This window comes from Ischnura elegans, chromosome 3 (genome assembly GCF_921293095.1).
Source record: "Ischnura elegans chromosome 3, ioIscEleg1.1, whole genome shotgun sequence".
NCBI classification, from domain to species: domain Eukaryota; kingdom Metazoa; phylum Arthropoda; class Insecta; order Odonata; family Coenagrionidae; genus Ischnura; species Ischnura elegans.
Genome location: NC_060248.1, coordinates 51,787,678 through 51,813,354, shown reverse-complemented (window position 1 = coordinate 51,813,354; position 25,677 = coordinate 51,787,678). Strand labels below are relative to the sequence as shown.

At 39.2% G+C, this 25,677-nt stretch overlaps 1 protein-coding gene across 2 annotated transcripts in view; it reads right to left on the bottom strand.

Annotated features, from left to right (window-relative positions):
• The window catches only part of LOC124155785 (large neutral amino acids transporter small subunit 1), an 86,020-nt gene that overhangs the window by 33,557 nt on the left and 26,786 nt on the right, over positions 1–25,677 (bottom strand). For both annotated transcript variants that reach the window (XM_046529876.1, XM_046529877.1), the window contains exons 2-4: positions 20,505–20,865; positions 12,380–12,594; positions 4,180–4,305 (exon numbers count right to left, since the gene is read on the bottom strand). In XM_046529876.1, the coding sequence (XP_046385832.1) occupies positions 4,180–4,305; positions 12,380–12,594; positions 20,505–20,865 (702 nt within the window). The remainder of the gene's footprint in view (positions 1–4,179; positions 4,306–12,379; positions 12,595–20,504; positions 20,866–25,677) is intronic.

Below are 25,677 nucleotides of genomic sequence, written 5' to 3'. Positions count from 1 at the left end.
TTCATATATCCGACGTAATGTGGTACGGTGCTCTAATTTTCCGGCAACACTCCATCAGTACTTTGGGATATTTTCACCCCCCGATAGGTAGAACCGAAAGGATGCCCACGATCGAGTGATTTGGAGGTAACTGGCTATGAACAGCGACCCCTAACGGGAATTAAGCTGCAGAAAAAGAAGAAGAGTCCAAGCACAAGTTTATAAGCATGTCGTAGGTAACGCTGCGCTTGTATAAATCTCCTCCCAGAGGGGTAGCAAGGAATTTCGTTCGGGGAGGGGGGTCCAAAACCATGGGGAGGAAATTTTTTTTAAACAGGGTGCTTGTAGAGGGTTTTACGCTAATTTTAACACTTTTATAAAGGAAAAAGCTTCATTTTTCAAATAAATCTTTAGTAAATTCACGATTTTTCAATATTTGTTTTTTATAATGAAGCAAAGTAACTGTGTTTTGATAATTTGAGGGGGAGGAATCTTGAATTCCAGAGTAGAATAACCTGAAAACTGGATTGAATCAAACACTAGTTTTTTTATGGTTCAATGCCGTGTCGTTCAATTGACGCACCTCTCTATTCCTCAGTGTATGCATTCAGGGAAAAATTAATCGGATATTATTGCCCATCAAATTTTGAATATCCCAATACTTCTTAGCAATGAGCATTAATGAAGCAATGCTGAGGTCAGATTTGGAGGAAATCCCCCCTAAAATCAATCTAGAGGGCAATGCCCCTTCCTTTACTTCAAATAGACTGGGACGACTGATGGTTTCCTACAAGGTTATGTCCACACGTCAGAGTTGAAGTCACCTCAGGTGAATTCATCAAACCTCGTCTTTAGCTCAAAATGTTAACCAACGTTTTAATTTCAATATAACCTTAAATACATGCTGCCGTGATGGAGAACGAGAGGTTATAACAGCATTCCATGGTCGCCTCTCGAGAGCACTTTCAGATTCACGAGTCTCTCCGAAAACTAGTAGGCATGCAACTCAAATACATGTAAACCGGTTAAAGCGCTCACTGGATAATCGTGAGATCTGGAAGGGTAATTAGAAGCGACGCGTCGAGTTAAAATAACGCATCAATCTTGATCTACAGGACTTGTTTCGCTATGCATAACTTGTATAAAATAAAAGCCATCGGATACTGGGTTCGTGCGGTAGTTGGAGTGGTGGATTTCCAACCAGTTGGCCCGGGTTCAAACCCGAAGGCGGTGGCGTGGTGTATTTTTCCTACCCCCGATTCCCGAGTGCTTTGCGGAAGGCACTGTAAGTTCAGCATTCCCTCCGTATGAGACGATAAGTCTTGTTCCCCTTGCCGCCTTGGATACTTTCTCATTTATTAACTTCGTATGTTACATAAGGTATGGTTCTTGGTCAATAAAATTATTTATTTATCCTTGCTTCACGGATTCCATTCTACAAAAAAGACTATTTAAATGATTATTAAAATTTTGTATTTGTTATAATTTCATTCAAATTTAGGGCTGCAGAAACCACAAATAGTTTCTCTTCGAAGCCCTCAATTCATCGTATATTGATGAGGTTAAGCTAAACTCCAATGGAATGACTAGTAAGGATTCTTTGTCGAGCATTTATTCACTGATTTATTGAATGACCAGTTCCTTTTAGAGGCTCGATTACATAGTTATTATTTCATGAGAAAATGCCCACTACTATAACCGGAACTACATATGTAATCTTGATTATTAACATCCCGGAGAAAAAAACAGCGCTTTTAGATGGCTCAATCACCTTCTACTAGAGTATCTACGCAGCTGAAAATCCCTTACGTCAGTCAGAAGCCCCACGATTCGCAACGATAAAAGACGGCCTACCTATCGGCTAGGTCCTAAGTACTATGCTTATCGATCCGTGGGAAATTAGGGTGACTCGTATCACGCAAACAAGCTTCATCTGTAATTTTTGGTGTTCACTGACCCAACTGCTCGAGGGTGCCATAAAAATAAATCAATATAGAATGACGGATGGAGAGGGGAATTTTGGTGATTTCCTCTATTCTTTTCCCGAATCTCATGCGGTTGGCAGAGCATGAGTGCTTTCGGGAAGCATCTGTCGAGGCCATCGGTCCACCTGAATTCACGTACCCCACTGTCCGAAAAGGTGTTTTGGCTCAAGGACTTTGAATAGACATAGTGTACACATTTCAACGTTCAAGCCACTGATAACATTATAGCAAGAGGATTCAGCCTTCAGATGCGATGCCCCCGTCCGCGCTTTTAACCTTCCGCCGGGCGCAATGGATCTGAAAGGCACAACGCAAGTTTTCTTGTCATTTCTCCGTGCCACTAGGCAGAATAGACCCTTGACGCTCATAGTAGCTTTTTGTTTGGACACGCTATATGCAGCCTTCACTTTTCGCATTTATGCCAACAAATCAGAGGCGGATTATTCAGCATAACTAAGCAAAATCATGGCACAATAAAGCAAAATAAAAGCATAATTAGATAAATAAGGTAACAAAATAAGAAACTCTGATCTTATTGAATTCCATACTGAAATAAATTACAAATAATAATACTTAATAGCCAATAGATCACGTTAAATCGCACCTTGCTGGAATGGTCCGGGGCCGTATTACGAGATGTCAAGGGGTCTATGCATACGACGAAAGACATCATGTAGGTGTTCGACTACACTAACAATGGTGCTTTAAACGTTAAAGGTGTACTAATATTAGGTTGTTTGCCACTACAGTTTCCGCTCGCGTCGCTGATGGGCGATCCGAATTCCACGGAGAAATGAGCAATAATCAGGTCTGTTAATTGAAATTTACATTCGTGATGATGAGATCGATCAAATTCATAACATTTCAGGGCTATTCCGACCGATTGTAAATGTTACAAAGTAAATATTCAGGATAAACGGATCGCTCACATCTTATCGCCGCGGAACAGACAATTACGAAAGCCGATTTAAATGCCCCGAACGTGGCAACAAAAATTTAGCTTTAACGAGACGGACTGGTCCTCCTCTATCATTTATTGAAGACCTTTATTGTTCGTAGGAAAATTCCATTACCAACCCGTTGGGAAAAATATCTCTCATACGCTAATGATGATAAATAATGACGCTTAAAAAATAGACAAAATTTTAATAGGGTTATCATTACGTTCGTTTCTTGTATTACAGAGACTCGATAGTTTTCATATTAAAATAAAGGGAATATTTCGCAGGGTAACTGAAGTACATATCTTATTTTTAATCTCAAGCATTAGAAGATCGTTTGCCTGCCAGGCACTTGTGCCCCCCAAAATATCCAGGATCCGCCCATGCATGATACTCATTGTCATACTTAAAGGATAACGTAGAAATTTGACACCCAGCATGTTTCTCTCCTCCCCTTTATGAAGTATTGCTCAAATTCTCAGTCTACATCTATTTAAACAATACGCTTTGAAAGGGTGAGATGAGAGTCATCGCGGAATAAAAATAACAATAAAATATAAACGCTTCGCGATTCGCTAGAAACTGCTACGAGCTTACAGTGAGAGTTACAGATATGATAAGTATATGATTTAGGCTGCGAGCCGCTAGAAGCTCTTAGGCTGCACGCAAGGCTTTGATTGCTTGAGCAATTGAGAAAATATGGTATGTTTAAGAGCGACACGGAGAACATGTTAGAATCCCGCTTTATTTCCCTCCGCTCCGCTCGACAAAAACGATATATTGAGAGAGATATTTTCCGATCGGATAGGTATCTATGGGAATTCGTTTTTTCCGCGAAAAATAAAGAAATCAGTGTCTTCCTGGATGTTGAGAATGAAGCTACTGCTTCGAAAGCTCCATTATAGTTTTTTCCCGAGTTTTTTTTTTATGGGTTGGTGTTGGTGTTTCTGTTTTAGTGATAGTGACTCACTAGTGAACTATTATTTATGCTACTCACATCATTTTTGACTTTAATGCGTATATATTTACACACAATGTGGAAAAATGAAGCATGCACCATAAGATATTAATAGTTCAAAAGCGAGTCACTATCTCTAAAAAAGAAACACAATCACATAAAAAGGAAAACTCACACGGGAAAAAATAAAATTTGTAGCTTTCGAAGCATTAGCTTCTTTCTCAACATCTGAGGTTCCTAATATGCACCACAATTAAATACGAAACTGACCAGGAAGTAAACAGTGAGAAAAGGAAGCTGAAGATGTCCTTCTTACCTCTACCAATGTAAACAATCCCAGCTAATATAATGACAACCAGAGCTGCAACTTTCGCCGCCGTAAACACATCCTGGATTTTCATGGCCCAACGTACACTTATACAGTTGATTGCCGTGAGGAACACTGGAATGAAAAAAATAAAGGAAAATACTTAAGAAAGGGTTTCATAATATCAGTAATGTCATGAAATTTAACATAGAATAGAACACAATGGAAATAATAATTGAGATAACGGCTGTTACAACAATTCCAATTTTTCAGCAAAATAGGATACAACACTGACTTGCCAGAGTACTTCACCACACCATAATTCATAATAAATGAGCATGATCATTTTCTTATTGAATGTGGAATCAATTTAAACAACAACGACATAACTATATCTTTAATGCCTCACTCAACCGGAGCGTCAAACCGAAGGTTGGTTGGAATAGGGCAGGATTGAACTCACCCGAGACCACAAGCGGGGGTGATTCACACTTTCAAGTTATGGGGGGGAGGAGGAGGGCCTTGTTCTAGAATGGGCATTCTTCATAAAGTCCGTTAAAAAGGACAAAATAGATATTCCCGATCGATATCCTATATCTAATTACAAAGCGGTATAATGTCTTTTACGCGACCTGAAAATGAATTAGAGTCTATTATACCGTAGAAATAAACACATAAAGAGCTTTTTACTTAATTCTAAATAATCTAATACGGTTATGAACGAACATAAGTATCGGTTTTACTGCCCCATTAACGGTATCATTAGGATGGAGGCAAGACTACTATAAAATTCTCATTGCCGTCGTTGTGAGAAATTACCCGTCAACTATTACGTGACTTCTCTCACTTCATCGAATTGGTGACTCACGGAAAGTAGAACATTAACGACGATAATTATCTTTACCACTTGACCAATAATTCCATACATTATAGTTTACCTTATAAATTAACAAATATTTTCCTCCAGCTTAAATTTCGCAAACATGCAAAATTATTGAAATTAATGGCAAAATATGTATTATATAATGGAATGAACTATTAACCGGAAAAATTTATTGACGTAATAACTACCGAGCATCAGATTTTTCAAACTATATTTGGTCTGATGTAATTAAAGTTTCATATTAATGAACTTATCTCGGGCTCACCGTCCTTTTTATGAACCAGTGGCGATCAAATTTAACACCATCCACATTAGTCGCCGAGAAAGAATGTATCATGTAAAAGCCTTTATCTTTTGATAGAAAGGGAAAGAAAGGTATTGGTACACACAAAAGAAAATGGAGGAAATCGAGGAGGAAGATGGTAAAAGCCAGAAATCAGCTACAGAACCGTTGTCCTCGTCCATTTTCTTTCGTGTGCTCCTTTTTTCTCCTTTTATGAATTTATATTACTGTATTTTTGCAATTATGGTGTTTTGTGAATGAACGCAGGAGTATTTTCAGAATTTGTGTATATCAGACGATGCAAAAAACACAAGTACCTACGAAATGACGTAATTAGGAAATAAATGATTTCACCACCGAAATCCATTAAAAAAGTATGAGATTTTGAAACTATACTTGTCACCTTAGTCATAGTTACAGGCCAAAGAGCTTGGATCGGGAAACGTGTACTGAGGAGACGGGATGCCGCATCAGTGAATGCATTGAGGTCTCAACTGAGAAATTCGACCCGTTCGTCCACTGGTGCGCAAAGAGACGCACGGAGACGGAGGGGAGCAATGTCTCCTTAGAGTCACTTGTCTGCTCCTCAACCGTTCGCTTATTCAAAGGGGCAAAAATAAAGGACCTCCAGCGACGATTATATAACTTCCCTTTCGTCTGCGGCTAGCATGGAGGAGGATAGCCGCGACGGATGGACAGTGACGATAAGGATTCCTGCGGGGCCTCGACGCGTCGTCCCTCGCTCCCAATTCATTAGTATAATGGCCCTTGCTTACTATTCCGCCAACAGTTCCGAGGTGGATTTAAAAAGCAAAGATGGGCGCATCCCAGCCATCCTTTAACCCATCAAACGGAGCGAAAGCGACTCACTCCAAGGACATGATTCAAGTTTCCTGCATTGATATTTTATGCGCGAGGACTCTTGAAGGTGAGACATTTTCAAATTCGGAGGATTGTTATTCTTAGGGTGTTCGCTATGCAATAAGCATAACTCCATTTACTTTTTCGTCATTAATAAAGTTTTATATTAAGAACTGGGCAGATATTATATAAAAAAGCATATAAAATATAAAAGTTTTTCTTTCTTGTAATTTTCGTTGCGACAGCAAAATGTAATTTTTTTATATGTTGTTCCTATGAATATTTTCTATGAACTTAGAAGAAACTAATGCCCTTACCATAAGTTTCCTCTACTGGCATATTCTTCCGCCCGCTAGCAATACGTATCCACCACCAGCTCCTCTTTCGCGAGTTAGTTCTTCGTCTTACGTAATGTGATTTTTATGGGTTGGCAATGCAGGGAGGCAGAGGGTGGTGAAAATTGAGCGGTGGTAGCGCTGCAACTGCCAGGACTGAGTTCAAGGCTCCCGATCGGGTAAGGGCATACTTTCATTTCGAATCATTAATCCCATCAAAAGGAAACCTCTATCAAGGCGGCGTACCGCCAACGGGTACCTCCTCCGTCACTTGCCATTGTCTTTTGCTTTCAAGCACGTTGTACCCTGTTCCAGTCAGGTGATCATCACAGCCACTGAACTGTGATACTGAGGGTGAGGCTGAATTAAACTTCGAATTAATCATTTAAGTACCCACTGATCCGATTGAATCCACTTTAAAAAATATATCATAAGTGAAACTCTCCATTGAAACACGAATTTGGCATTAGCTTCTCCACCAGAGAGAGTCCGTGACGAAAAAAGAGATATAATTAAATGCATTTTGAATTATTATTTCTTTAAACTGCTTTCACTTTGAGCATTTCGAAAACGCGAAAGAAAAAATTGATGAAAACACAAGTATTTTAATGAGACCAGGGGAAGATGGCATCATTATTACTACGAAAGAGTCCATTTCCAACGCCAATTCGCTAATGCTAGAAAAAAATAATCCCCCTTTAAAATAATATTTATTGACATTTACACTTCTTGATTTTAATGCATTACATTTTCAATGGAAGATGATTTTAGAGGCTTGAATAATTGACACAATGAGGAGGGTCACTCCTCGAGAAGTAACGCTTTTCCTCTAGGAATTAACGCATATGATCAACAGATGTTCAAGCAGTGAACCTCACCCCAGGTCCGTTTCATTCATAAGTAATTTCGCGATATATACTCAAATATAAGGCTCTTCCCATTCCTTTAATCAGATAGAATCAAAGGCTAGCACAAACGCATATAATTTGAAAATATTGTTTTAAGCGAAGTTGCCAATAAGTTCGCAACATAACGCCATTTATCGCATAATAACACCAAACCGGCAGTTTTTACGTAACAGACAACACTTTTGCTATGAAATAATTCTACAGCGTGGTAACTTCTTTAATTTTCAAGGAAAATATTGCACCATAACTCGACCTTAGATAACAAGAAATGAACAGTTTTTGCGTTGAACGTAGCTTGAAAAAGACAACGAATTATGGCCGAGGAAATTAATACATAAATTTACGCTAAAGAGTGACAAATAGCTTCCTTTTCAGACAGAAATTTAAAAAAAAAAAACTCGATAACCACATTATGAGATGTACACTTGACGGAAAAGAATTCTTCTATTCTGTACTTCATTCATAGAGAAGCGGCTTGATTCTTGCAAACTTGTAACGGAATTTTCAGATAACGGTATTCGATTCTAATGCTTCAGAACGTATTGAACACCTTCCTCCCCCAAGAATGCTTGTCAAGCACGCGAGACCGCGTATGAAACGAGAGAAGTTGATCTCTGACGAGTAGAGAAAAACATGTACACTGGAGATGATACCAGAGTCATCGCGGTGTCACCGCAAGCGATTAGACGAAAGTTCTGACTTGCTCCGAATAGTATACTCGTGGTAAATGTAATAAAACGGCAGAAAATTATTGAGCTTAACTTAGGGAGAGTTAAAATTAATTAATTAGACATTATAAAAGGAAAAGTGTATGAAGAATAAGAATAAATTATTACTGTAAATATGAGTAAACAGTACGTAAGACGTCGGCAATGAAAATAATTGTAAAAACAATGCAATTGTAGCTAAGATCCTTTCGCAAATCATATAATAACACATACTTGCTTCAAGCCAGGGCAAACCTTCGAGAAGACATAGGGATAAATGTTATAGTTTGACCTACGCTAGGACCAGGATTATCCGACTCCGCTTAGACGACTGAAACCGAGCGAACTACAGCCGGAGGAAATAACAAGCAATAACTATGAGACACAATGGCAAATTTAGCTTTTTTACTTTAGATTTTTAGACTTATGCAGCTTAAAATGGTTTACGGGATATGCACCCCATGTATCTAGAAGACCAACTAAATTCCAATCTGTGTCGCCGCCAAGCACCGCATCTAGTCAGAAAAGGCCAAAGGCGCCTGACTCCGACGGATGTGTATCACAGACGGTCCAAACCACCTCTCTGCAATTCATCGACCTGAAAAAGCCAGCTTCAATGCCGGCGAAACGGTAGTCTACGAAGATGAACAAACGCGGAGCATATCCCTGCACTTTTACGCTGCATTAGTCTACAAATCTAAATTAAAAAGCTGAGCATCTTTCCCGTTTAAAAAAGGATGAAAATGTTGCGAAAGCGATAAAAATTCCTACACAAAGGCCACTTCTACAAGAATCCCATTGAAAATTCCAAGATTGATGAATGATGAATCGGGTAAATATTCCGGCCATGAAATCATAATGTGTTGAAATCACAAAATCGTTACCACCAAATCATTAAATATAGAGTATTTTTGTAAATACGTAACTTATATAAAGCGGCCTGTACTGTATGCATGCAACTAATAAAACAGCAAGCTAAACTTCATAAGTAAAGAAGTGAAAGCACGTCACACAGAAGGCAGTTCAAGATGAGTACCTTCATTGATCATTTCTGCATAAAATACTGTAAATTATATAAATCCCATTAAATGACGCAAAAGGATTAATTAGTTAAGAAAACACTATTGGCTCAGCGCCAACCTTCACGGAACGGAAATTCGTCCGAATTTTGTACTTTATTCTTCACAATTCTAATGATAACTTTCGTAAATTTGTTTAAATAACATATCACTTAAAAAGGCATGCACGATCACAGGTAGTCATTACATTTAACCGGCGTGGTTTTCACCGATTCTCCCGTCGCGTCGACCAGTGAAGAGCACGTAGCCGAACCCTACACTCCTCACGCCCTTCAAACCCTTACCGAACGCCTATTAAGACGACCCTTACCTGACGTAACTTTCAGAAGGTGATACCAATCCTTAGAACCCTGGATGAAGTCATCCAGGGTCAGTGGCGAATGAAGGGGGTACCACCCCCTTGCGAGGCCGCCCGTATTGTCGGACATTGCACAACCACAATTATAACTATTTTATATCATAAGATGGTGCTGCCTTGTATATGTGTATAATCAGTTTAAATAAAGCTTTCTTTAACTTTGCATGTGAATTGATTATTTTTTTTAAACGATAAAAGATTTCTTCTGCCCCCCCCCCCCTCCCCCCGTGAGTTTTTTCTGTACACACCACTGTCCAGGGTACGAACGTCGCCTAACCGCGGATTGGGATACAGCCTGAGTTAGGAACCGATACGCCGGAAATCAGGAATTTTAACCTGTCTTGAAAACCGGAGAAAAGTTCCTTCATGTCATTCGCTGGAAAAAAACTAGCCTTACTTCAGTATTTCCCTTGTTTCAATTAAGAGCATAAATTTTTAAAACCATCAAAGGGCATTAATCTCTCGACGTAAAACAGTGCTTAGTAAACTCGGACTCGAATAAATTGTTCCAAGCTCTTTGAAGACTAGAATCACCTTTCAGCTTCCTACGACCAAAGAATTCTGCAAAAGATGGAATAAGAAAGAGATTAATAACGGATGTGAATAAAGTCAAAGATGCTGGCTTTCCCTGGAATCGTCTCTAATATGTGTACTTAGCATTCAAAGACCTCCAGCCGAGGAACAATCAAAGGATTTGAGACTATGGAAAGGAAATTGACCTCTTCCATTCTACAGATGACGTACACTCGGCGTCGCCGCGGCGACTATAAAGGCCGTTTTACACGGTACACGGAATTGCGCAGGTTAGAGCTGCATTAATTTCTAAAATGGCGTGGAATTGCGCGAATGCATGAACGAAATTAGAACAGGGGCTATTTTGCCGTCTCGCATCCACGCATTCTCGCATGTGTTCTCGCAATTCACCGCTTTACACGACGCAATTTTGATTGCGCCTTCGCACGTACGTCAGATTGCGCAATTCCGTGTACCGTGTAAAACGGACTTAAGAGAGGGATGTTACTCTTTTTATCTCATTTTTTTTAAATTTCGAAAAAAATCAATAGGTAAATCGTCGGTCGCTGTTAAAGATAATACCTTTCAAACTACGGGCCCACATACCCAAAAAATCTATCAGTGAATAGAGCATCTGCCACTACGTGAGTGCAATCTATCGCAATAGGGTAGTTTCCTTCATCAAAGAAAACGAAAGACATTGATTGCGATTCGTTACCCACCATTAGTGTATTCATAATATAAAAATTATTTGGTTTTAGAAATCTCAGTTTAGACGAATGTTAATGGTCAATTTTAACCTAATTTGAAACAGGCCAGATTGGCGCCCATGCGATGCCACTCCACGTTACGTCACAAGGACCTAGATGCTATACGGGTAGTCAGGAGTTTTAAATCAACTGAGATTACCAATGCATGCATGTGGCATAGAGCTCAGGGTAACATCTCTTAATAATCACTTATTAAAATTGCCTAAGTTCGAAAAGTTTCCTTCGTTTGATAGGGTATTAATAATCCTTACTTAAGCCAAGCGCTACCTTCTAGCAGGGTACTCTGCTACCTGCTATCTTTCGATTTAGGCAATAAAAAATAATAGGAAACCACCCTATTATGTTTCCTAGGTAATAAACCTAAAATAAACGCTATTTAATATGTTACCTCGTGCTTTCGTGGGGTTTCTTTTCAGTGGCGTCGATACCTGGTTACCATTGGGTTATTTTTGCCATTTCCGCAGATATTTCGATACTCGACTTACACATCAATCGGTTTGTCCGCAGAAATGGACCATCAAAACTGCTAAAAAAAATCCGCATTGTCTTCACTGAACACTACTGTCACATTTAGACCACCCTATTGAGCAGAGGAGAGCAGAAGAGCACTTTGAGGCCCTTCACGTCCCTTAAAATTTACAGCAGATTCCGCCACCCAAATGGATAGTAAAAATTATGAAGTTTATACCATTAATCGTCTTGATGTGTATGACGGAATAAAATAGGCTAAGATGGTGCATCCCTACCTCTCGGCCGGTCTTTTTTGGTGGCGGAATACTCACTTAAAACTTATCTTGGAATCTTAGCTTGTAACTCGCTTAAAAATTTTGAAATTTCCAGGTCACATAAATTAGACATTTGCCTGCTCCGCAAATACGAAAATATTAGCACATCATTTTCTCGGATGTAATTATTTTTTATTTTAAAGTACAGGCAAGTATTCATAAAGGTCTGCTAAGATAAGCCTGAAAATTTCAAAATAGTAGCGGAAGTTTTAAATCATTTATACGTCACCAAAAAAGACAAAATACGGTAGGTCGAGAGGGAGGTGGGCGACCTCTTTGATCGGGAACATTCTACGGAGAAAATCATTTACCCCTACCGGGATTGGAACCAGGGCCTCCCGAATCCGCAACCCGCTTGGATTGGAGTAATTGTCCCTTCTTGTCATAGGCCTAGGGTAAATGGTAAATACAAACAAGAGCGAATTCAAGAGATCCGGGTTCGATCACCGGCAAAGGAAAATATTTTTTACCCAGAAAATTTCAAACCGAAGGTAATGGAAGGTTATTAAAACCTTTTGCGCTATTTCGACGCGTCAATTTATGGGTGGTCCCGATGTTTCCCGACTGATGCTGGTCGCTATATCAAGGGATGTCACATGAAGAATTGCAGAGGATATTGCTATGCCATTAGCATACCATTTCACTTGAACATCGAGTTGGTCTCAATAATAATTGGGCTTGTCCATAGTGATGGCAGCCAGGAGAAAAGTGCATGCTGAGGACTTACGGAGGCATGCGGCGGCGAGCAGCCTGATAGAGTTTTCGGGTGGGTCGCATCCTCCGGTGAAGAACGGCTTGGCGGCGTAGTTGGCGAACGTGATGGCCACCACGGCCTGCGTGGTCGGCCTGATGATGAGCAGCGCCACCCAGAGCCGAAGGAAGGCCGGAAGAGGGCCGAACGCAGCCCGGATGTACGCGTAATCCCCGCCGGCCCCAGCGCCCCTGTCAAAGGCAAAATGATAAAAACAATCAAGGACACCGGAATCGCAAAGCTAGGCTACAGTACGCAATCTCAGAGTAAATATAATGCAGACCTCAGCGAAGGTTGCTCCGCAATAACCCAAAGCTAGGGCCAAGATGGCAAACAAAAATTTCATTATTATTAAGAATATCTCACGTCGGTTATCTCATTAGGTAGGTGTCTGAGGTTTCGTTTTGTTATTATTCTAACTAGAATATCTACATAGAAAAAAACTTGAGTCACGAAATGCGAATTTCCTTCGATGACCCACGTGTTGCAGAATGGAAATTGATACCATAGCCCAAAATAGTTTTCCCGCGAGAAAAATACCGTATTGTAATCCCCGATTCACATCTCATTAAATAGATAGGATATAATAAAGAAAAGTCATGGATACGAGGACACGCAAGGGGGTAGGGAAAATCATTGGTCGCTTTGCGAGATGACGAGGATTATAGATGGATTGGCCCCGCTCTAACATATAATGAACTTGTGAGGAGCGTGATGGAGGGGAAAAATTGGAAATAACTTTTGCGTTGAAGGCCACGTGGAAGAAATGATAGCCATTTACGCTACACGAGAATTCGAGGCATGCGAAAAAAAATGGCTTAAAGAAAAATTGAAAAAATGTGCTCAGAACCAATTTATGGAGAAATATTACCCCATTACCTGTTTTTCAATCAGCTAGAAATATAATGAGCATGGAGGGGATTGAAAGGATACATGTTATCATGCGAGGTGCTGGTCTAAAGGTGAGTATATTTTTTAATCTATACTATTTTATACATCTTTATATTGAATATGGATACCCAGATTAAGAATGAATTAGTAATGAAGGTGTGAAAGCATTGGTCACTAATTCAAGGACCTCTCCATGTCTATTGCCTTCCCATCTTGGCTTCAGGAATTTGTGGTAGTATATTAGTATTTATTTTACCTTACAGTGTAAATAAGTTCTACTTGAGACACTCCTCCTGGAGTCTTTACTTGAGTAGAGATTTTTTGTTACAATCAATCAAATGGGTGGAATCAAAAATGTTTTAAATCTCGGCTCTAACCACAGTTGAAAGAGCGTGCAATATAAAATGGAATTCATTAAATATCATAAAACAAATGCTCAACCCACACCTAAATGCAATATTTTTTACAATAGCCTTCGTCGGTTCATGTTTGAGTTTTTGCTTCTCTCAAACCGGGAATTTAGGCTCATGTCGACGCCCGCAAGCTACCCTTTTCTCCTCCATTATGTTTATTTTCGCCCTAAGCTGATTTATGTGAAATTTACTTGCCTCCAATCTTTCCAATTTCACTCATACGGTCATCAATTATGACATTGAAGTAGATTTTAGCCGTTGGAATTTAAGTTCTAGTCGAATGATCTTGCAGAGTAACAGTTTGACAATCTATGAAATTATTATGCTAGCATAAATTACACTTGCTTCAAGTCACCAAACTACTTTTGAGCGATTTAAATGTAATGATAAAAATAGTTTTTTTTTTCAATCCACTTTCACATATTGCGTATGGATTGAAATTATGTGTTTTTCACTATGAATGCCTTCCTGCCACAAAGTTAAGCCTGAGGTAATACCATGAATTCACATACATTTGAAGCTGTGAACTTGAGGGTGTTAAAAAGCCATTTTGGCAGTCCGAAATTCATTCATCCACTCGGCGAGGACCACTCAATGAGTGTTTCCTGCTAAAGGCCACCCTTGGTTTTGGGCGTGAGCCAACATTGTTTTGAATTCGGCTAGGGGAATCGCGTTTGGCCATTGACCATGTCCACGTGTACGACTTCTCCTCATCTGTGGGTACGCTTGTCTGAAATTACCTACTTGGAGGTTATTGTGATCATTTTGGCTGCAAGTATAATCCAGCAGCTTTATCGATCATGAAAATTCTCCCTCGATTTCTTTGTTGCGATGGCCTTAACGAATGGCACTGCACGAGGACCTGAAGGCTACTTACGCAAGGTATGCTTACGATACATTATCAAAATCAGAATATCAAACGTAGGGGTCGATACATAATATCACCGTATGACTCCCAATGCATAATACCGTGATTATTTCTGAAAAGTAAATGAACAACAGATACATTTCACTCTTGGTGTTATATTACTACGCATGTATTATAATTAACTCAACCGAACTCCCACCGTAAAATATTTTTCTACAATGGTATCACACAGACGTACAGGAAACATACGATAAAACATGAGACTTGAATAGGAAGAGGTTGAAATCCGATAATTTTCTCATCTACATTTCTTAACCCAAAAAGATTAGAAATTTTTAAAGTAAGGTCTTCCGCAGGATACCGACTAATGCCATCCTCCTCTAGGTCCACTTCTCAAAGGATTGGAATTTCATCACCCATCTTCGGGGTTCAGATACCACACCATAATATGCCCAAGGTAGTAACAGGAAGCAGTAGCTGGAGAGTTAACCAACTTTGCGTAACGAACGGGAATAATGTACACCGAGATCGATGTAGGAAACGCTTTATTTATTATTAATTTTAAAATTAAATTTAATTTTTAATAAACTTAATGTGAGAAAATATGTTGAAACTTTAACAGTTATATGAATAAAAGAGTGTATGCTTCAATACTACTCATAGATTTTGGGCTAAGGTTTACTTCGCTTGATAATTGCATTTTTAGCACAAAGAAGCATTTACCCTGCATTCAGGAGAGGAGCGTGCGTTATTTCTCTTAAAGTATAGTTTTTGATTTATGAATAGGGACTAAATCTATTGATGTAGTTGAAAACTGAGATGGATAGGATATTAAGCCTGAAGGCATCGCAATTTAATTTAAACCCATTAGTTGTATTTAACTAGATGACGAATAAATCTCTTTACTATTTCTCCCAAATTCAAGACAATAATTTTTCTTGAACGATATGCTTACAGCGTTTTATAGATTAAAAATCGAATGGAAGTAACAGCTTTATCAAAGAAAATGAAACTTCCTGTACATCCCCTAGGATGTTCTCGTAGTTTCGTGTCAAATGAACTAGGGCAAGGCAGCGGGACCAACAGATTCGACCGGAAAAATTCAAAGTCTCATGCGCTATATCGCACAAGTCACTACATTTCAAACTTGATTTGAACAACCAGAATATTTTAGAGAGGAAATGAGAACTTGTAAAATGAGTATCAAATAAAAATTTTGAGGAAAGGATTTTTTAATCTTCTGCATCCCACACGGGAGACCATTTCGTTACATCCGCAATTATAGGTCAAAGATAAATAAAAACATGTACAACCCACAGTTTAGGTACATGTCTAATGCTGATCACTAATGCTGACCCCGGTTACAAGCATCCCAATAGTAAAAGGATTATGATATCCTTCTAAGCTAATTCTGCTGGCCAATCGGGAGTTCCATTAGTTCGAATAAAATCGAGGAAAATTGAGCCTTTCCCTAGGAAAACTTGAATTATTGGAGGAAACAATATCTCCCATCATGACGTTTTCAATTCATAAAATAGTCTTGAACGTTCCACACATGATATAACGGAGGAGTCTTTAAGGCTGTTAAAGGCGAACATGTTCGTAATGCCGGGGAAGCGAAACGACTGATGCCGAAACGAATGCTAGCACGCCACAATGCGAAATTTTTACTGAAGTTCTACAAAGCCGAACTTGACGTATTCTATCATGATAGTCAGGTAAATAAACATGGATTACCACAAAAAACCAAAAAACTTATTGGAGATGAAATCAAGGGGAATTGTGGTTATAGTGATGTGACAGCTGCTTTTATATTAGAAACAACGTGAAGAAGAGCATGCTCTTCTTCACGTTGATGATGATTGCTCGACGATGTTTGCTCCGCGGAATATTTTATGAGAGAATCACACCATGAATGAGCGCACGTCTTTAAGAGGAAACCACGCCACAAATGAACCATATAAAGAAATAGAAGCCTATTCTTACAAGAAATTATGTGATGAACTGTATCCTTATCTTCCAATATTCTTTTCTTCCGTCTATGTCTTCGTGCGGGAAGTGTTGATAAATTTAAGATTAATTCCACCGACTGATTTTCTCAGCTATAATGAATAAAAAGCATTCGTCAAGAAAAATACATCATCTCTTGAATCTCAGAGAGTGTGAGCGAGTCTTCGTAAGGAAATTTCTCCGCTATTCTTAGTGAATCATGTCTCGAAAATATCCTGGATGTGGAGTACTCAACCCATGGAGCTGAATTATGTAAGCAGTTGATGGGAGTACGTTGGTCCCTAAACTGCTTCGCTCCGAGAGTAGAACGTGAACGGAAATTACGTAATGAAGAAACCGTGTGAAGCAAATAGCAAAATCAAAAAAAACTTTGTAACATTTGCATTCTATTCTAACAAGTGAGGACAGAAACGACAAAGGCAGATAACTTAACGCGGCGGGGATATTGAAAATGATCAAGCTGAAAGGACGTTACCTCGATTCCCGCCTCGGCATGGTTGGCGCTCATGTGGTTTTAAACACTAAGGCCACACAAGTATGTTCGCTATGGAAGATAGTTTAACAAGGTGGCTTAACGGAAATAGCCAACTTCATGCACTAATGCAAGAAAACGATGGACATAACAGTAATCAGGTTTTCTCATTAAATCGCAGATAACCCATCCTTAATATGCGCATACTGATATAAATAGAAATGAAATAACGTTAATTTTCTTAAACTTATCGGAGAATTTAATGAACATCGTCGGTTCAAGTCATACAAAGCTTTGCTCCAGTGAAGAAAATAAATTTGTAATGAGAGAAAGTAACATTCAGGACATAGTATTCCATGAATTTGCCTTCAAAACATTGTATATGTTTTGTATTGTATACAAAAATACCATCCAAAACTTCAAGACTATTTTTTAAATAATCCAAATCTTTCCCAAAAATTTACATTCTGATGAGCACCAAAATTACTGAGTACCGCCGAATACCTTTACAGCCATAGATCAAATAAGGAAACCCTGTCCAGTCTATATGGCGTCATTTCTTGCTCCAAACTGACCTAAAATCTGTTTCTGGCTTCCCCCCTTGCTCATACATCCAACTATAATCTACTTTTCAGTAAGCTTTCCGTCCAAAACAAGGTATTAGATATACAGTCATCAAAAATGTTATTTTCTTTCAGTAATAACTCCGGGATTTCCTCGGCTAAGGAACGAAAAGTCACGAAACTTAATTTTCAATCAAGGTTCACCGTTGTTGGAGGAATGTTTGAAAAATGTACGGAAAAATATTCACATTCAATGAATGATTTAAGCTTTTGCACCTCATTGATTATAAATAACTAACGAAGGCAACGTCTGCGTGTACAAAGTACTTAATGATTATACGCGGATTAACCCTGCAAGCACCGATACCTTTAATTCGCATACGTTTCGTCAAAAAATCTATTTGGTGAAATTAAAGTGGAGCTCAAAATATAAAAGGTAAAAACGTTTAGCATTTGTTCACTGCATTTTTTCTCCAAAATGGAGTAGGGTTTCTTACTCAGTCTTGTTGTCATATCCCTTATCTTAAATTGCAATAATCATGACTGTTTTTCGGTTAATATCTGAAGAACAAGTACAAGTGCTAGAATTAGCTGAATATCAAAAGCATATCGTTTCGAGAGCCCTCTTGAGCATGCGTAGCCTTCAAAGCGAGACTAAAAAAATAGAAAGGAAAGCCGACCGCACTTGTTTGCTCAATAAGTTATGCCGCCACGGGTGCCGTTACAACTTATTCGAGGAAAATACCGAAATTGGGGATAATGCCAGTTTTTAGAGGGCCTAATTTTCTACAATAGGTTGTATTATGACATTATTATTTGTAATAAAGCTCCAGTTCGAATTTTGATACAGCGATTTTCTCGACAGAATTGCTGAGGTGAATATGCACTGGGTTATTGTACGCACTCCTCATTTTTTCGGCCTCAATTACTTCAATCTATGCGGTTTCCAAGCCCACCGGCGACTGCGACAAACTCGCCACGAAATTGTCGGAAAGAATCAAATTCTTCAGTCGTTCCTCCGTGAAGAAGTATCAAAATCCGTGTAAGGAATATTTACGCGATTAAATTATGTCCATGTCAAAAGTCATATAAAGTATGCGTCAAATTTGTTCGAAACATTGATCTGAATTTTCCGAGAATTAAAGCCGCCCCTTAAATAAAATATAAAAACCACAAAGACTCCTCATCTGACGGTTCAGCGCCTGTCAGTAATAGTATTTATTCGTTTTTAATAAACTATAACAAGCTTTTCACCTGAATGAAGAGCTAAAAAAAACCACCACAAAAATTACTGTCAGGATAAAATATTTTTTGTTTCCTCATTAAATTTAATCATAATTAAAGCGACATAATATTCTCAACAATAGAAAATACATGACAAAGACAAAGAACGGTAAATTGAGCGCGAAGATCGAGAGAATAGAGCGCTAGGATTTAGGCCTTAGAGACGCAAAATAATTCTAAGAACACTCCCATCTAACTTCCTGGCGATTGTGAATTTTTGATTGCTAGAATTTCGGTATAATCTAACGGTGATCTGAAGGTAGGTACTCACCGTTATGTCCTCAATTATTGCAAACCACTTATTAATGACTTCGAGTCGGTGAGTTTAAACCAGGGCCTTAACCGCTAGTCAGAGGGAGAGAGGAGGGGTCAAGGAATGAAAAAATCCCCACGTAATTTTGGGGGGTAGATTCTTTTTAAGTAACCTCTACGGAAAATAATTTCATGTCTACAACCTAGCTAGACACTTTCACTGATTTCATTTAAAAAGAGCGTACGTCCTTCAATAACACAAGAAATAAGGTCAGCGTCTCAACCTTTAAATAAGCTTCCCCAAAATGAATAAATTCTTAATACCTCCACTTCTTCGTGAGATTCAATCGAAATAATACATCGAAATCAACATCTTAAGAGACGCTATCGCTGACATTGGTCTTACTCTATCTCTATTGGTTTACAGACTCTTATCACCTTAGGCCGAGATCACGTGGTCTGGGATTTCAATTTCTATCATGGTCGCATGCGCAGAAGGCGAAAATAGTTCTCGTTTATATTTACTCTGAGGTTTAGCCTTAAACTATCACACCACGAGTTGAGACACGGGGAAACTGGTAACAACCTGTACTTGATGCTATTTTTGGTCAATTTTACGCGGACAACGGAAAGTGGGAATGGCTAAAGGGGATTTAGTGAGACCGCATTCAAGAAGGCAGGCGAGGGCGAGGGCCTTCTTATCGTTTAGGGTCTGACACTTCCGAGCATAGCAATGGGAGAGCCTTTTATGGACGGGCCCAAAAGAATCAGAAGGCCCCTGCTCTGGCACCTCAATCCAAATATCTTGAGATGGGTGCTCACCAAATTCCTTTTATCCGAGGGAATATTTTTTTTTCTTTAGCCAGGCACGTACACAGGGGGCTTACGGAGCTTCAGCCTCCCATGGAATTTTTTTCTAGTGGCGACTGCCCGCGATCCATCTGCTGAGGTGACCACAACTCCAGGGTCCCAAGTTCATCGATTTTTCGATATAATTACATTTCATACTATCATGAAACTGAGGAATGGAAGTCAAATAGAGTAACATCACCATTATTATCTTTGCGGTGAAGAAAAGACACTAGTGTATGATTAGACTGACTGCAAGCCCTCCGGGCACTCAGAAGGGGTTCAGAATGTCCATTCGGTAAAAATTAAAGAGGAACATGTATATATTATGAAAACCTAATTTACAGCATATTTCACAGAAATTTAAGGATCTCCGACGTGTGCGAATTGACAACAAATTCTCAGTATGTAAAGGCAACCCGCAGACGATCCAAGCACACCCTGGTTTCTGGCTACGAGGTCATCTGCAGCTTAGATTTATAAAAGGAAATTAACTCACGGTCCAGCCTGAGCCCCGGTGAGACACGTGCCCAGCTCGGCGTAGCAGATAGCTCCGGCGGCCGAGAGGATGCCGGAGACGGTCCAGACGACGAGGGCGGGTCCGGGCGCGCCCCGCATCTCCTGGAGAACCCCGGTGGGCGAGACGAAGGCCCCGGAGCCCACCACCGTGCCCACGATAATGGCCACCCCGTTCCACAGGGTTAGCCTGCGCTTCAACTGCACTGGGCCCTCGTCCTTGGCCGGAGCCTCGGGCGCCACGGGAGATGCCAACACTCTCGACTCTTCCTCGTCATCCTTGGAGTCGCCGCCGCTCGAGGAGTGTGCCCGCCTCGCGATGGCCGGCATCCTCAAAAAGTCCGCTGTAAGTAAATGGAAATGTAAGTTATTATTTGGGCTCCTTGATTTTCAGCTTATAGCAGGCTCTGTAGCAGCTTTCAGCAGGCTCATCATAAAAGCTTTACCAGCTACAGACTTCTAAAAGAAATTTATTCGATAATACCGTTTTCTTTCCTATGTCAGTGAATTCAAAAATTATTATTTTTACATTTTTTACAAGGTTTTCGGTGTTATTGTCAGGGCAGTTGGCCATCGGCCTCTGCCAGCAATCCAATCAACGGAAATATAAAAAAAGAAAAAAATTCAAAACAAGATAATAATATACGACAATAAAATAATATGAAAATGATAAAAATAAAACATGATAAAATATTTTATGACTAAAAAATACATAGCACAAAAAATAATTTAAAAAATTAAATTTGTATAATTTAATTGCTTGTTGTCCATTCGGATTATTCCCGATGCCATTGGTCGGTTAGGTTTAGTTCTTACAAAATTTGGTGTCCATTGCACACGCTCACTAATAGCCTGTCTTTTATCTTCTCCTTTACTTACACGGGAAAGGTAACAATGATCACTAACACTTTTTTGAGTCACTTGTCCCCTTCGTGCGTTTTAACGCACAATCAATACCGCGGAGGAGTGTATCTACACACCGGCAGCTGGACCTGCGCCCGATTTAAACACCGAGAAGAAAATTCCGGATCGTTGTCGTCGTCCTTGAGTTTCGCGATTTCATCGTTGCTTGCAGTTTTTGAATGCGGTAGGAAGGTCCGAATGCCACAAGGTCCAGTAAAATACCTGAAAACTAGGCCAAATTTCCTAATACTAAAGATGAGAAGTTCAGCAGTTTTCCGCTAGATTGTAATATAAATAACGGAATGAATTAATAAAACAACCGATGACAGATTTCATTTTGGTCATGAATATTGTGACCTGGAGTTGGGCGATTTTAATTTCTGCACGAAATCGAGCACGTTTTCGCGCGGTTGAATTTCTATCTTAATCCCAGGGAATAAGTGAGTGAACGGATTTTTTAAAACAACTAAACTTCTCGTGAGAGTAAAAATTCGGTATGGCTTTTAAATACTTATAGAAAGTACATTTACCTTGGAAAAGCTACTTTTTTGTTTGATTGTGGATTCTTTGGTTTGGTTTATAAGAAAATTAAATTTCGACAACTAATTTCATACTTAAGATCAGTATCCGTGAGGGGAAAATACTTTCGGACATGAGTTGGGGCTAAATACTCCATTGCACGCGAAATAAAAAAGCGGAAAAATCGCAAATAACGCCACGAAATCTACAAGTCCTGTGAAAAGTGCGAAATGCATAAAGCCACGAACATTTTTCAACGCGCTAATCAAAAACCCCCATTCTTTAGCAATGGGATATAGCCACTAAAGTGGACACATCACGCCCGAATGTTTTCGGCAGACGAAACTCTTTGGCTAACGGTAAATATTCCTCGCAGAATCGTCGACTTCTTCCGCTTCCCGTTGCCAGTAGCCGAGGGGACAGCACCGACCCTGAGAAACGCGGCTCCAATGAACCCCGAATCTACCGTTACCCAAGGAGGATAGGCTGCTTAAAATGGTCACTTTAGATGATTAGAGTGCAAAAATGTCAATCAGTATTTGTTTTGCACTTTCTTTTTTATTAAATTGACTTTCTGAAGTTACAGACGATTACATACATATATTTATCAAGTTATAGACGACATAGTAACGCTGACAAGATACGGATTACAGCAAGAACGAACTATACGTCTCAGTTCTGCTTTACCTGCATTATGCATAGTTGATGTAAGCTCTATTTGAGTAAAATATATGAATTTAAAACTATTAGGATATGAAGAAAAAAGTTCATCCAAACGGTAGTAAAATTTGATTGCAATAAAATGAGTTGCTTCCGAGAATAGGATACCAAAGTTGGTGCTAATTTCGAACACCCCAAAAACGGGTACTTTTATCGTACAATCTCAATAAATACTATCGAAATGCTTTTCTTAATAAATATTCAATTTTCAAAAACGGGGAATAGATCAAGGAAAATAAAAATAATGTTACCATCTCTCTTTCGTCATTAAGATTTTCGTATCAAAAATCGAAAGCACACTTATTTTTGCGCCGACAGCGCGCCATTTACCTTCACCTGTTTGTCGTATGGACGGATCAACTGAGTCTCCCTTTAACCCCGAAAAAAAGCATTTATGATATTGGTTATCTTGCGATATGCTGTGAATGAGTGCTAAAATACTGCACTCGAAGTTGAAAAGATTGCTAAATCGCATACACTAAAGTGTTAAAATGTATCACCGATGCTAAAGCAAAATGAGTAACTCATAGGCGTGAATTAGTCAATCAATGAGCATTTTTCTGATTGATTGAAGGGCTCCAACACCTCCAGGAAATCAAATACATCTAAAAAAGCATTGGTTACCAGGTTAGTGTAGCTGTCAGTGGTAAAGGAAAGGAGAAAGTATTAACACACGACTGCCTCGGAAGAGTGAAGGGCTACGGGTAAATTACCCTGCATTGGATTACGCAACGGATAATTTTAAGAGCCGATGGGGAGGAAATTTTCATTGAACCCTCCTGAGTTAGAAGCCATTGCCCCGGTTGGTCCTTGCGGTTAGAAAGACGTAATCTAAGACCTGAAGGTCGCGGTCTCCCGTCACTACGCGTTCAACATCAATTTCTTCGAGAAGGTCGGGGTGAAAGGATGGTGGGAATGATCAACCTTCGTTTTGGGCGCAACTTCAAACTTTGCCGAACACGGAATGGGCCATGCTTTTGCCGATGAATGAATGAGATAAGGTGAATTCAGGGGATAATCAGTGCATTAGCGAAATCGGAAAGCGTAAGGTTCTAAAAGTAACATCAGTTACCAGCTCTTCATCAATGCAAGAAAACAGAATGCCGTGCCGCATTTTTTACCAATAAATCGCTACAAAATGGAATGTGCGGATGCGTATATAAGTTTGGGAAACTGTGAAGGCAAAACAGTTCAAGTGTGCAAAGAAATCGTGCGGTGGGAATAGAGGAAGATTGATTTATAGACGGATTGATTTATTTTATCTGCTGATAAAGTGCTAAATGGAATTACACTTGGCATTGATGCCATCACTGCAGTAATGATATTACGGTACACCCTTAGATTCCATGACGAATAACAAAGATCTTCAGTAGCAGTCAAAGCGTTTCCCACGAATAGTTGACAAATTAGGACACCGCTTCAGGAAAACTCTATGCCACAATTTACTACTGCGACAATTATTATATGCAAATTATTATACAGAATTTTAGAATATTCCTTCAGAGCTTTGCCTGACAAAATGAATATCTGGTGTGGTGCCTACGTAAAATGAATATACTACCGGACATAATACGGTTTGTACAGAGCAGCCGTGAACAAGGGCACAAAAACACAAAGAAATGTACCTTCACGGATTTGCCGGTTATATAAAGAAAAAACAAACACGAATAATTTAAGAACCTAATGCAAAAAGTTTCAATGAGTTTTAATAAATACATTATGAATGCTAAAGTGGGTCTTTCCACGTAATAAAACGTAATATAAAATAAATGTAATGTGCAATTTAATATACGTATGAAAATAATCGATTCGAATTGCGAGTGCATAAAAGGATATAAAAAATTATACGCATAAAATATTTACCCATTGCATATTCATTTCAAAACCAAGCAAAATAAACAAAAAATTTAGATATAAAACAGGCTATTTTAAGTAAGTAATCATGAACGACTAGAAACACGTCATAAAAGTCTTGCGTTGAGAGTGATTAAACAGGTAGTGAGATGACGGATTGAATAGGGAGATAAACCCATATCCATCACATTGAACAATAGCGGGACTAATAACGAAAAATACTACCTATTTTTTTCAAAATGAAATGAAAAAATCTCATTACTAAAGCCATTTTATGCGATGTTCCTCTTCCATATAATAAAATCATTACCAAAATTTGATTATAGAACGGTTTAGCGACCGGTCCATTCATTTCAAATCACCGCCTCACGTTAACATCTCCCGGGAAAGCATATTAGAGAAAATCACGCCCAAATTATACCCCGGAGGCCTCAAATCTGGCTTAACCTACCATTTCTCGGTTCAAATTGAAGCCATTAACGTTTAAGCTTATTTGAAGATCGACGAAATAGGCGAATGAGACTAAAAATAAAATTCTTATCCTCCCCGAAGAAGAGTAAGAGGGAGGTCTCATACTTCGCAGCGCCGAACCAATTCTCCCGAGCAGCGTCCTCGCTAAACGAATTGACCAGTCAACGATTTTTCGGTTAAGAAAACCAACAAGATCGTGCTCCACAACCGGATTCCTCTAGCATGTGGGCACGGAGCTGGGCGACCTTGAGGTGAGATGCGGTAGGCGCCAAAATAACCTGATTAATTCCCACCGAAGGACTATGCTCCTAGGTCTCAGGCGGCTAGGAGGTAAGTGCTCAATTTCGTTAAAAAGGCTAACTATTTTAGAATGCAACGGACGGAGCTAATTAAATGCTAAATGAACGCTTATAGGCCTGAGTGGATCACGCCTAAGATGCCATCATCATCGCCGGTCGACAATTAATCTAGAATAATTTATCGTCGCTGGGAGGCACGGCAGACGTTTCCATGACTTGGAGATGAAACTACGAAAAAACTATGTAAGTGGAAGAATAACTTAGAAAAAATTACAGAGAAGTTTTTTCTAAATTCTTTCAATTTCTTTCCTGTTGGATCATTAGTATTCAACGAATTACGGGCCAATAAAATAATTCAAGTATAATACAGCCAGATGATATTTCCAACAA